The sequence below is a fragment of the Paramormyrops kingsleyae genome, chromosome 25 (assembly GCF_048594095.1).
Source record: "Paramormyrops kingsleyae isolate MSU_618 chromosome 25, PKINGS_0.4, whole genome shotgun sequence".
NCBI lineage: Eukaryota > Metazoa > Chordata > Actinopteri > Osteoglossiformes > Mormyridae > Paramormyrops > Paramormyrops kingsleyae.
Genome location: NC_132821.1, coordinates 26,313,919 through 26,326,167, shown reverse-complemented (window position 1 = coordinate 26,326,167; position 12,249 = coordinate 26,313,919). Strand labels below are relative to the sequence as shown.

Genomic DNA, 12,249 nt, shown 5'->3' with positions numbered 1-12,249 from the left:
AGCGAACCCATCGCAGAGAAAAAGCACACCTTGCGTTTTCTTGTTACAATTTACTCAGCACAGGACGCCTCAGAACGTACCCCTGACGCCCCGTTGGTTCCGATTAGACCGTCACTCAGTGTGGCCAATGATTGCTTAATAATTCAAAAGTGCTATCAGAGGACGTGACAGCGGTGCTGAGCGGTGGACTCTCGGGGTCGTCGGCAGAGTCCAAAACAAACATTCCCTTTTGCGGTTTTCTTGCTGAGCTTGGAATTTCGGATAATATCTCGGAAGCACCCTGTCAAGCAACTGTGCTCCTGGAAAATCCTGTTTAATATGATACAATGATAATGTGACTTCGTTTTGTTTTATATATCTAGGGCCACAGTCCAAGACCTTTCTGAAGTAAAATATTCAAGTACTACCACAGTATATTTAAAGGACAAACTTCTGGATTTTTTTCAATAAAAACAACATCAAATTATAATGAAAAAATATATTCACTCCAAATTGTTCAAAGTGTCACTTTTTTCCTATTTTTACTTCAGTTCTTCCATGCACCCAATGCAGTCAAAGAGAAATATGTGAATATGTATTATTACCAAGATAATTACCTTTTAAGCTATGAAGACATGTGTTAAAATAATATTTTCCCATTGGAAAGTGTTGCTGTTAGACAAACAAAAATATTATCACACAGTCCTTGTGCTGTTAAATAAATACCATTGTAAGAAGGTGCTTCATGGTAAAGAACAAAAACAGAAACTATACAGAGTACTGTTCTTTACATTTTTATGTTACTTGTGCACAAAATTGCGCTTTTCCCCATTAAAAAATACAAGTTTTACCACAACTCTAATGTTGTAATTCTGCCATCATACATCCAAATATGTCAGCTTGTACAATACTCAGTGGCAAGTGGATAAAATACTAAATTCACGCTTTAGAGCAATTCACAACTAATGCGTGTCATTCAACAATACCTTTCTACCAGGAAATAAGCTGGTTTTTAACTTTCCCCAGTGGACCCCTGGTCTGTTAGTGAGAGTTCATGCCATTTATTGGTTTACTTTCAACGGTCTTGCACTTATAGAGTGTACTGGGCAAATGTCTTCGGCAGTCACAGAAAATGATGTCTAAATGATCTTCATGTTGGTGTATAACTATGATCCTTTTGGTTAAAGCATGTCAGCTTAGCCATTTCAAAACCTCACCTAAAGTCACCCCAGTATTTGCAGCAACTGTCCAATACAACCACATCTTTTATGACTCAACCACTAGTACGCATTGTTTGGCTAATCAAAACCTCATTGAGTTATTTAACCAATTAAGTTAGTTAATAAATTGAGCTGGCCGCGAAATTTAAGAAATACCAGGAATGGCTGAGGTTTGGGATCCAAAGCAGCGTTCATATAGCCATCCAAGAGTATATCAGTGACTTTATGTAGAACGGCAGATTTTTTTGCTGTTAATTTGCATATGTTCTAATGTGAAATTGTGTGTGTTTTTTTCCTGAGAAAATACACTTTCCTCTAACATAAGTAGCCTGAAACATTTTCTTTGACTGCCTAAGACTTTTGCACGGTGCTGTTTATTTCATATGACCATACTATATTTTAACTACGTTTACCTTAATGAGGTAAACCTTTATGAATCAGGCTGCCTTTTATCAAAATTCAGAGGCGTGTGTTAGTCACTTTTGTTTAAATGGCCGAGTTTCACACTGTCATGTATAGGAAATAACCTTGCCTTTTGCTAAGCTTCGCGTACACAGTTATGAAAACAGTTATTTGTAGGAAGTATGAATGAGCGAGAATGTGTGACATTCCCAGCTAAGTGGCAGGATGCAGACGACCAGGAAGAGATAACTGAGTGCATGGTGAGGTGCAGGACAAACCCCAAGGAGCTTGGCATGGACCGACGCTGAATACGAGCCGGGAAATTAGATTACAAAGGTTGGAAATGTGCATTCTGCTCTCTAATAGAAGACGAGATAGTATCAGATAAGCAGCCGGCCAAATATCCCTGTAACGTTTTTGCAAACAATAACATTCACTGGACTACCTGTCCCTCTGCGTTTCCACGGGGTCGTGTTTGTACTACGCTTCACAAGCACATCAAATAACTAAACAAGAGCTCGTGATTTCAGTCCCAGGTGAACGGTTACGAAGCGAGAGAGTCAAACTGCCCGTAATTCCTTAGCGAGGCGATAGTGCTCTCACTCAGTCTATATAAACAAAAGCCTGCGCCACATTGTGTCACCAGACAATTTTCCCTCCAAAATACATTTCAGATTTTTACAGATTATTATCGATTTCAGTCGCTCGTAGAAAACTACAGCCGCAAGACACACTTCATAAAGCGCACTCTCCCTACTGGATTCACACAGAAAGCTTTAAATCCAATTCATTCAAATTCACCAGCACTCAAAACATCTGCAGTCTTGCCAAGTCTTTCGACATGTTATCAAATATCCAACAGCTGAAAGTCGAACATTTATGCCAAACATCATAAAAACAACATTCTGTGGATAAGATTGGGCGAAGCCAGGTAACTAGGCCGAGATCTAAGGAGACACTCCATATTTGCCTGACATCAATGAGCGCCATCTCCATTAGTCATAAATGACTCACTTGGCAGTGGTCAGCTTCGATAGCCAGGAAACGTTACATGTTAATGGCTGCACCTGGTCTCTCATCCTTAACAAGTAGGCCATGGATTAAATATTGTACCAAATTCTTCTCTCCTGAGATGAAATTTAGGGGCTGGACGCTAGATATCCTTATGTTCGTCCTCCTGTGTGCCAACTGAGTTATTTTTATGTTCAAATGCTTCCTGAAGTCAACGACTTCTGTGTTCTCAAACCCTAACCGCTGGAATCTTATTTTTTCCTGCTAATGCTCCTGTATACATCCATTCAGCGTGAGACTCCACAAGTTCACCCTCTCTATATAGTCCTACAAAGTACCTCACAGACCCAAACCTAAGCCGAAAGAAAATCACACAGCGTGACCTCACCGAGCAAACTCTATTAACTGTAAGAGCACACAGGTCCTCATGAATGCATATATTAACACGCCACCTGAGTTCTAGAATTCCTGAAGAAATACACTGTAAATATGCACCGGCACAGTAAAACATGGTATTTGTCAATATTTCAGCATAGGCCTGAAGAGCACGTGTGTATTCAGCCGATGTCCCTTCTAATGAGGTAACAGCTACTAAAAAACAAGCTTTAATTCCTGAAAGTGTTTCATTACTTTGTTTTTACCACACCACATAAATGACAAGGTGATGAATATTGAGGGTGAGGGTGGGGGAGGGGGGTCGATTCTAACATTTAAAGCCCCATTTGAACTGCAGGTATGTATTGCAACGGCTGCTGCATCCTGTCGAATTGTTACTGAGTTTGCAAAGATCTTGTCCTTCCAGAAGGATTCTTTGCATGTGAACCACATAACCACTGAGCACCTAATTAAATCAAACCCCACCATTTTTCACCAGTGAGTGCTGGAACGCAGTAAGCTTACGAAGGCACTGTGGTTAGCAGCCTACAGACGTTTAGCTAAATCTGGGCCACATCTGTTTGGTAGCTCCAGAACAAAGTCCTGCTCCTCCTTCAGAGGTCCCTGACTCCGTTGACCATAGGGACGTAAGATCTCTAAAATCCATCACTCCGTCTCAGTAGCTCACCTACAAGTTGTGATGGGAAATGCGCCGTCAACTCCCAGTTTGCATTGGATGCCTTAAATCACAGACAAGTTTAATCAACATTACATTAGCTAAGTGGTTCCCATTGACCTAAACTGGACAGTGATGGAGTGATTTATGGTTCCTGATGACGTTGACTAATGTGAAACATTTTATTTGCTCCTTTAAAACTATTGAACCGGCTCGGCGACTGCAGATTTGGAAACTGCAAGAGGCTCAAAAATATGTAAAACTAAAGCCATAACATTTTTTGCTGTTAAAGTGCTGATACGATGTACCTGTATGACGTCAGGTAACGTCATGGTAGTTGTAGCATGATGATGTTTATTTTTTGATAACTAGTGACATCAGCCTGTTGAGTTTCAGACTTTATTTGAGCAAACTCCCTTGAAGGTGTGTTATTTTATAAAACATGCGCAGGGTTGCTATCTTGCACCTGACATTTTCTAAGGGAAATTCACAATCTTCTTAATTTCTTCATAACATGTTGCACATTCCAGCAAAGCTTACTACACTGTGTGTGTGTTCGTGTGTGTGTGTGTGTGCACATGTGTGTCTATGTTCACCGCAAGGAGAAGCTCAATTTTATTAAAATCTGTGACTGCAATCAAAAAACTAAAAATGCCAAAAGTCTCATATTTTGTTTGGTTACTAAGGGTTAAGGTTAGGGCTGGGTAGGGGTTAAGGTCATCGTGTTGGGATTAGAGTTTTGCCAATGGATGTCCCCACAAACATAAGAATAGTTTGTGTGTGTGTGTGTGTGTGCGCATGGTGGGGGGGGGGGGTGCAATCACAGACAAAATGACATCTCAGGAAAGTTTTCTGTGATTTTTTTTTTTGTGTCAACATATAGTCCACAGTCTGATTTAGATAGAAGCTTTGACCCTCCTGTGTAATCCTCAGAGCAAAAGAGGGCGGTGAATGGGGTGAGGCTTAATCCTTCGGGTTTTTAGCAATCGCACTGTGAGAACAAAAGGATGGCAAATGTACTCTTTTCAACGCCGCCTGGAACGTCTGGAAAGCTTTTAGGAAAGAACTCGGCCCAAATGAGGCTTTTTTTCCTAAAATATGTCTGCCACCAAAGAGGTATATTCATTTAAAAAAGACACTTAATCAATCATTCTTTGCTTATTATTAGGTAAATTGCATTATGTTAACACTATTATGCAAAACAAAAGGTGTAAACAGAAGGTAAGTAATTTGTTTTCCTAATTCCTGTGAACTGTTAACAATCCACGAAATCGAATTGGGTTAAATCTTTAAAATATAAGATCGTTAACATTCCTGGAATACTACCACCCCCAAAAAAATAATCTTTCGGAAATTTATGTCTACAGATTCTTATCTTTCATAAAGCTACACATGTTTAATGTGCTTTTGCCGTTTGTTTTGGCAGTAACCTCCCCAAAAATGAAGTTACGCACGTTTCAACTCATCAACAAAAACACTGCGTAGGTTTGTATTTTCCTTAGGCCAATAATCACAGTCTACAGAAGTATTCAATTTATCCATTGCAAAAATATAGATGGAAACTTAATATGATAAAACTATGCTGACGTCAATCGATCTCATTGACAAACTCAAAGAATGACCCTATGATTTACGAATATGCATCGACTCAAAACAATACAAGTATTATACAGTACAAAGTCAGAAGACAGATTTATTAAATATGATTTTGTTGTTATTGTTATTATGGGGGGGAAAAGCATTTTTGTATAGTACCAGCCATGTCTTTCATCTTCAGAAGAAGAACATGGAAGTGAAATTATCCAAGATGAACACAACCAAGACCACTTGTCAGGTAACGACATGTGCGAGGTAACAACAAAACAAGCAAGACCACCTCATACCTCACACAAAGATAAACAGATTTGGGTGGGCCTCACAGTTATACCCCACCTTCTGTCATTTAATCCTCATACCTTTGCAAATCCATCTTTATGTAAAGCACACCATATATGTGTCCAATATCTGCCTGTACGAGGGGGCTGGGAATTCTTGCATTAACGCATTTCTGAAGTTATAATTCAATGCTCTGAAGGTATAAAGTATTTCGTAAAACACAATCACATAAACGAGCGTTTGTCATACATCCAGCGTGTTGGCGTGGCGTTAGGTTAATGTTTATGACCTTATGAAAGATACTGCATTTACACATTTACGAAACATTTCAATTTATTTGCTGGACAGACCCTTCAGCAGCAATGATTCCTCTTTAATGTTTCTCTGACGGTTTGTAAAGCCCCGGGATTTGACGTTGAGCAAGAGCACAGTGAGCACTTTTCCGAAAGTTGAACCCAGGAATCTGCCAGTTCACGTTCTCTCACAGAGATGAGGGTGTGCGACTCTGCTCAAGTCTGCATCTGTACATTTCAAACTATGTAGCGGCACGTACACGTGACATCAATAGCTAGATGCTGGAACGTGGCGAGGCGAAATGATGCAAGTGGGGTCATTCTTGAGAAATAAGAATAGTAATAATGAGATTCTGGGTGACGCCAATAAATCGATGGTATCTATTACTCCGGGCCGAGGCCATGTGCTACCTGGTATCATTTGAAATTCAGATTGCGCCGTCAGGAAGCCGCTCAGGATTACCTGCTGACACAGCCCTAAAGGAGTATTTAAATCGCTTAAACCAGGACCTTGAAAGCGCCCAAAGAGAACCCCGATCGATCTGGCAATTACGTGACCGTTAAAAATGGTAAGCAAGCAGGTAGCGTGGGACCTCGCTAACCGCCAGAGCAGAGGTGCTGCAGCCTCTCGCCATGCGACGAGGAGCGGGAACTTTATCAGGCAAAAGAGATAAAGCCGTGTTTATAAACCCATTAAATCCTAATCCTCTCTGTCACTCAACTTTATCTCTCTGAAGGGCTCACTTTGATGGGAATGTAAAAACACGGGACAGAGGAGGCGAATGAAAGAAACAATAAGGATCCAACAGTCTACTTCCATGGCATTTATACTGATTCCACTATGGAGGAAGCAAAACTGGTGCTTTTCAAAATAATTTTTCATATGTTTCATTTATGGCTGTATGTGTCACATTGTAAGAGGAGACGGTATGGAAGAGGAAACGATATGTAAGAACACTTCATGTCAGAGGTCTGATTCCTGGCCGTTCTTTTTACATCTTAGTTAAAAAGAGAGTTGTGCAGATAGTGCTGAAAAGTGATGTCATCTTATATTTCATGACAGATTAAGCCGTGTAAAGAATTCCTGCCCAGTCCCAAATGGGTTCCTTTGTGAAATACTAAACAGACTTTGAAAATAAAGGGGGAAAAAAAACTGAAAAATAAACCCACCCATGGAAGATGGATCGGAGTATCCTCTAAACGAATTCTGTCACCTCATTCAGTTTAACAGAAACATTTACAGTAATCCTACACACACACACATCATCCAATGCTGCATTAAGCGTTGTATTAGCACCAAACCAATGAGGATGAAGCGATGCAAGTCATGTGTTATGAAGCATTTTTTGTTAATAGCCATTCAGTCCTTTTTGGACTTCTGGTTGACTTCAAACCCTAAGAAAAGTTTTACTTTTACAAAAATTATCGTTAACTTTAACGACAAAAACATTCATCGCCAATACAGAATAAGCTAGCTAATGATAATTCGTAGGCAGAATCATAGTATCATGTGGTGTTGAAAGTGATAAATGGTAAGTATACTGCTAACAGGCAGGTAGGTCCACAGTACTCCGTGCTAATTGCGTAGCTTAGCGTTCCAGGTGTGCGCGTATAATAATGACGTACCATGGCTAAAGCTTACCGCAAATTATATCATCGCACACAAAAGCAAAACGTAAACAAACGCAAGGAGATACGCTGCAGGAGATATCGTGTAAATAGATCCCCCTCCGCAGCGCACTGGGTCAAAAATGATCTGGTGTGAATTTATGAAAACGTGAGGAGAGGTTTCCTCAAGGCCTACAGGCTACATCTGAGCATTTATCATGACACTTTTCACATGGAGCTAGATACAGACTTGCGTTTAACTTGTATTTACGTGTCAGCTGCAGATGCTCAGCACACACAAACACCGAAGTAAGCCAGGTGCGGATAAGATAATAAGGGGGAAGCTGGCCTGAAATTGTACAGTTAAATGGACGTGCAATAACAGTTGTGGTCTGCAGCGTCCGGCCAAATGACTGGCTGTGAGGTGGAGGTGGTTAGCGCTGTGGAGACACGTGGCAGCTGGGCTAAAGGAGGATAAAAACATCGCATGACCTTGGAAACACGCAAGCCGGCTAAAGCAGCCATGCAGCAGACAAAACTGCACTTTCAAAAACATACCTACCTCAAAAATAAACAATCTATGCATATCATACTAGCCTTGTACCTCAGACCAAATATAAAGGTCCGATATGAAGATATTTCATATGCGAGTGAGTCCACCCATTTCTTGGCCTCTGATTGGATGATATCCAATATTCTTTCCTCACTTGACAGTTGGTAAAGAGTCAAGTATTTATTATGATCTGCATGCAGAATTGTAGTCGTCGAAACAAAAGAACAAGCCAATTTTGTGCAGATGTTACATTGACTGGCTGTGAGTAAATTTGTCATTACATAATGTTCTTGTCCTATTGAAATCAGGCACAACAGGACCTTTTCTGATTATAGAACTGTTTTGAATTTTTCTATTTTACTCGATGACATTACAATAAAATGACAGCTGCCCGTCGGAGCTTGGTAGGTGCATTTTTTTTGGAAGCAAAAAACTTAATCAAAATTTTTACTATATATATTTTATTATATCAAGTTACTGCTGAAAGACATTGTAGATGATGGCGATCCGTATACAGTATATAGCTAAGACAAATCTGGCCTTCCTTCAGTAGCCAGTAATGAAGAAATATTCCACAGAGCTGAAGGGAACGTCTGCTATCATGACATCTGTTGATGACAGAACTGATGTTGAACTATCTTTCTTCATCTAAATGACAAAAGATACAGATAAGGACTGACAAGTTGGGGGTTGCCGGTCACTTTAAAAAACAACTCAGGAGACAAAGCCTTTTAAGCAAAGTAACCAATATCTATCCATTCACTTAACACCACAATAAATATTTCACAAGTTGTATTGGAGTTAAGCACTCAGGCCTCTGAGGTCAAGACTCTCAAATTCCTAGGCAAGTCACAGCATGTGAGACACCGTCAAGTAACTTTTTATATGACAGCAACAGAAAAAACAATAATATCGTGATGATTTATTAAGAACTGCTTACACCCATTACTGCAGTCTCTGTTGAGAAGGAATTGATTTAAAATGTAGGAATTACATTCCTATTGTTTCACAAAATATTTGAAGAGTGTCGGATATTTTTTTACACGAAAGCGGTATATTCTCATATACTAAGACTTAATGAATGAGGAAGTCTGAAGCACCGATATCACTTTAATTTTAATGCTTCAGGTGAAAGCATTTACGGTTCATAATATACTGGTGAAACTCGTAAAACAGAGGACTTGTCTGATTAACGTGTGAAGGGGAGGTACAATGAACCGGTGCCCTTTCGGTCTGCCAGGAGTAATGACTGGCACTGGGCCATGGTAAGTGGCTCGACCTACCGTTGAAACACACAGAAAACCCTACAATCCGACTATACTTCCATTATTCTAAACCCACTTCCCAATCTCTTCTCTAAACCACGAATGTGATGACATTCTATCAATTTAGCTATACAAACCAGCATTTTGCACCGTAGTTCACCACTATTTTATTTCTTTTTATAGTAAATGCAAAATGTTAGGGTCAGCAACGTGGGAATGGGACCGCAATGTTAGAATACAAAGCAAATGCTTCAAGCAGTCTTATGATAATGGGATTTGTGAATATTTATTTATTTAAAAAAAAAAACACACGAGCATTTCCAAAATACCGATGACCTCAAATATCCAGAGAAATGCGCGGCGGACCACGTGACCACGTTGCATTCCTTCGCATAAATTTTAATTCAGTCACGCGTTTGGTGCTGCCGGAGAGCAGCAATGCAGTCGCCATGTGCAGACCAAAATACAGAAGTGCAGCTGCAAAATGCACGTGCTTTTGCGCATTAATGGATCCCTCGGAAGTAACTGTTTAATGTCTGGACCGAAACTGGTCCATTGGAGGATCTGTGAGGGAGGCGTCCTACGCAAGGCAGGTATCCCCTGGATGTAAATACAGCTATATTCTGCCACTTCAGGCCTTTCAAACGGCGAAATCGACTACAGTCTTCAGAGTCGTTGTACGCAAGTTTATCGCTATGGCCGAGATAAATGCAATTCTCAATGCCGCCGTATCTTTTATTGGATAAAATTAATTGTGCGTAATACTTCAGCCTAAACAAGTAATATGACTGACGTTAGGGCTCGATCTACGTCATTCGCACTGCGAAATACACATTTATAAGCAAACTAATGCCTATTTCGTTGTCAATGTAAACGATATAAAGCAGGTGAAATTATTAAACATTTTAATGCTAGAGCAACTGAAAGTAAACTTGAGAGTACTCACCGGCTTTACACGGGTCTTTGTAGTCAATAGACTCCGTTCTTTCCTCTTCATAATAATCATATCTACCGTCGTAATCTAAACAATTTCGTAGTAACAGTCTCCCGTATAAAGTCAATGCAGATAGTAAGACTGCGATCCAATGCATTTTAGGTGTCAGTGCCGCTTCGCTGCCCTCCCAGCCGAAGTTATAAATGAATGAAAAAGTACATCTGCCGCTTTAAGGAGATGATTCTCGTTGGAAAGTCTCAGCCGTATTTGCAACTAAAAATTTCAGAGGTTCATTGCCAAGTCCCTGCCGCTCGCAGCGTGTTTCATCTGACTGATGACAGCGTTACAAGTTCACCAACTATAATGTAGCGGCGGCGATCCCTTGTCTCCTGCTTGCGTCAGGGGCTTCCCTGCTACTTTGGGATCCAGTGGATTGTTCTCTTCAACAGACGCAATCCCCTGTCGGGAAAATAAAGGATCCAGAGTAACATTAGAAAAAGCTTCTTCCCTGGGAGTACAACAGGACGTTAATGTTTTAAAACAACACGCAGTAAAGGGCTGCGAGTCTCTGATGACAGGCAGCCCAGTAGGGGCAGTGAGCGAGGACTAGCACTTTTTTTTCTGCTAACTTACTAAAATCCTGTAGGCATCCTGTCATCGTCAGCATCCTGCTTACTTATTCATACAATCAGGGGTCAGGATCCGGGACGCCTGTGATCTACTCTCTTGATAATAGATTCAGTAACTTCACAGAAGCGACGCTATTCTCTGTTTACAGCGGCAATCGGACGACCCTCAGAAACTGTATCCCACACAAGCCTCGTAATATAACTGCTATTTTGTTCTTGGAAATGATCAGAACTGTGGGAGAAAAATAAAATAGAAAATGAGAGCACGTTTTGGTATATTATTGAAAGGATATAACGATCAGTTGCGTAGTTGCGCTCCTGCGTTTGGGGCAATCCTGTGAAATGAATAAAAAACCGAAGCCGGTGGTTATAAAAGTAACACAGTTGCTAAAATTGGCTGGGGGATATAATCGTTAAAAATTAAGAAAAAAAAACTGCTAGTGAAGAGATGCAGGATGTTGGGTTTTTAAAAGGCTTCTTCCATGTAGGTGAGATTTTGGCAATAAAATGAAACTGCGCTCCTACTGCCTTTTTTTCTTAAATGAAATTTATAGAGAGGTGGGGTTCGAGAGTAGGCTATAACAGTGCTATAGGCGCACTTTACTGTGTAATTCCCCCTAGTCACTATAAGAAGACCAAGACAATAATTTTCCGAGGTAAGTGCCGGTGAACAATAAATAGTGTACCTTTAAACAGGCGTAGTAGCCTCATGTTGTGGGCGGGACAAAGGATAAGTAACAGTGAACTGTAATACCATCCCGGTACAGAAAGTATCAATTCAACTAAATATCACCGCATTTCTTTATTAGATACGCGAATTCGTGTTTATTTTGCAGAAATACAGTGCGGTTTACGCTGGATTGGTTCCCGGTAAAGTCGCAGCATGGAACGGTATAAATTCATTTTAACTTAAATAATTACAGCCTACAGAATAGGTACAATATTTAACTGATATATAGGGCAGTTTAAAGTTGCGTGATCGGCTGCGATTGTAGCTATGCATGTGTGAAGATATGTCCTTGGATTTTCATTTGCTTTCTTTATATCGACGGAACTGTCCATCCCTACATAGATAGGTTAGTTTCGCTAAGCACGGCCTTCCTAATCTGCCGGCTTTATATATAAATACTTGCTCAGCGTCCCAATGAACGCTGTTGGACAACAGCTCCTAAAAGATAGACAATACGGGGTTCCAAGGAAGACCCATGACCAAAAATTATATTTGCGGGACATCGAAAATCCAAATATTTTGAAATAATAAAGTACATTTAACGGAACAGTTGTACATAAAATTATATGCATCGTTATTCGCTTAAAATCCAGTATACAATTGAATGCACATACCTTCCATGTGCCTATAAGGCTTTATACTTTTTCACAGAATATTATCTTGAATTTAAGCGGCCGCATTTTTTTCAAACCTTTAACT

At 40.2% G+C, this 12,249-nt stretch overlaps 1 protein-coding gene across 1 annotated transcript in view; it reads right to left on the bottom strand.

Moving 5' to 3' along the window:
- The window catches only part of tll1 (tolloid-like 1), a 54,461-nt gene extending 42,998 nt beyond the window's left edge, over positions 1 to 11,463 (bottom strand). The window contains exons 1-2 of the mRNA XM_072706931.1: positions 10,825 to 11,463; positions 10,204 to 10,650 (exon numbers count right to left, since the gene is read on the bottom strand). Coding sequence (XP_072563032.1) covers positions 10,204 to 10,348 — 145 coding nt within the window. The 5' untranslated portion in view covers positions 10,349 to 10,650; positions 10,825 to 11,463. The remainder of the gene's footprint in view (positions 1 to 10,203; positions 10,651 to 10,824) is intronic.
- Between the last annotated feature and the right edge of the window lie 786 nt (positions 11,464 to 12,249).